The 1,048-nt window shown below is 32.8% G+C and overlaps 1 protein-coding gene across 1 annotated transcript in view; it reads right to left on the bottom strand.

The window, feature by feature from the left end:
• Nucleotides 1-1,048, bottom strand: part of EML5 (echinoderm microtubule associated protein like 5) — a 293,292-nt gene that overhangs the window by 54,686 nt on the left and 237,558 nt on the right. The window contains exon 28 of the mRNA XM_019518682.1: nt 234-312. Coding sequence (XP_019374227.1) covers nt 234-312 — 79 coding nt within the window. The remainder of the gene's footprint in view (nt 1-233; nt 313-1,048) is intronic.

Genomic DNA, 1,048 nt, shown 5'->3' with positions numbered 1-1,048 from the left:
AGTACGTTTGTGGGGGAGGACAACGGACTTTTCAGAAGTCAAGAGAGAAATTAATCTTTTCCCCAAAATGAAATTTGATGCTGTGAACATACACATGAATAAATATTTTTATCCAACTATTTATTGATTTAATTGAGAAGCACATCACAATTTTTTACAGAAAATCACAAGAAAGCCCATGTGATTATAGGATGATTAAAATAGGAGAAAGTTTTAATTTTGGCTTTCCTTACCTCTATAGGTCTCTTTTTTTTGCCAACGTTATTTGTTTGAAGTTTTTCAGGCTGTGGCAGTGCCCTACTAACTGGTGGTCTGAAATAGAGAACTGTGAATAAGAAAAGGCCGTCTGTCACCCATTCCATACCAAATCAGTATCTTCTAAACTCATACTGGATAATGAAAACAGTTAAATTAATGTTGTTTCATTGGTGATTACATACAAGACCACTGTCACAAGAAAATCTTTGTTTTTGATTGCATAAACATTACAAATTGTATTCAATAACTTGAGAAGTTTTTGACTTGTTTCCACCTACCTATTAAACAATTTTGAAGTCTTGTTCTCCACTAAGAAAAAGCCAAACATTCTTAACAATAGATTCTTTCATCCTTCTTAGTGCAAAAATGAGTGTTAGATGAAATTTAGAAGCTTGTATTCACAATCTAAACCAGTTAAGGTTGTTTGTTCTCTCTGGCTCAGTTTCCTTCAATAAGCACTAGAATCCCACATTTCTTCCTAAAACCATGAGAACCTCTGATGAGCCCTACATGCCTCTGTCAAAGTTCAAGCCAATTCTTATCTGAATAAAGCTAGTGATCAAAAAGGTCCATTCACATCTAACCTATCACCCTGCAAATGCATCATTGTTACTTATAGTACATAGGATAGTTCTCACTAATCTAAGAAGTCTCAAGTAATAGTTATTCATTACTTTAATTGAAAAATGATAGAAAGATAATTTGATACAAATGTATTTTTTTAAATAGCTATATTTTATATTCATAGTCTCATAGTACTTAGGGTCAGAAGGGACCTAAACAGATCATC

Source organism: Gavialis gangeticus, unplaced genomic scaffold (genome assembly GCF_001723915.1).
Source record: "Gavialis gangeticus isolate Ggan-Ray unplaced genomic scaffold, GavGan_comp1, whole genome shotgun sequence".
Lineage (NCBI taxonomy): Eukaryota > Metazoa > Chordata > Crocodylia > Gavialidae > Gavialis > Gavialis gangeticus.
This window is presented reverse-complemented; position numbering and strand designations above follow the sequence as displayed.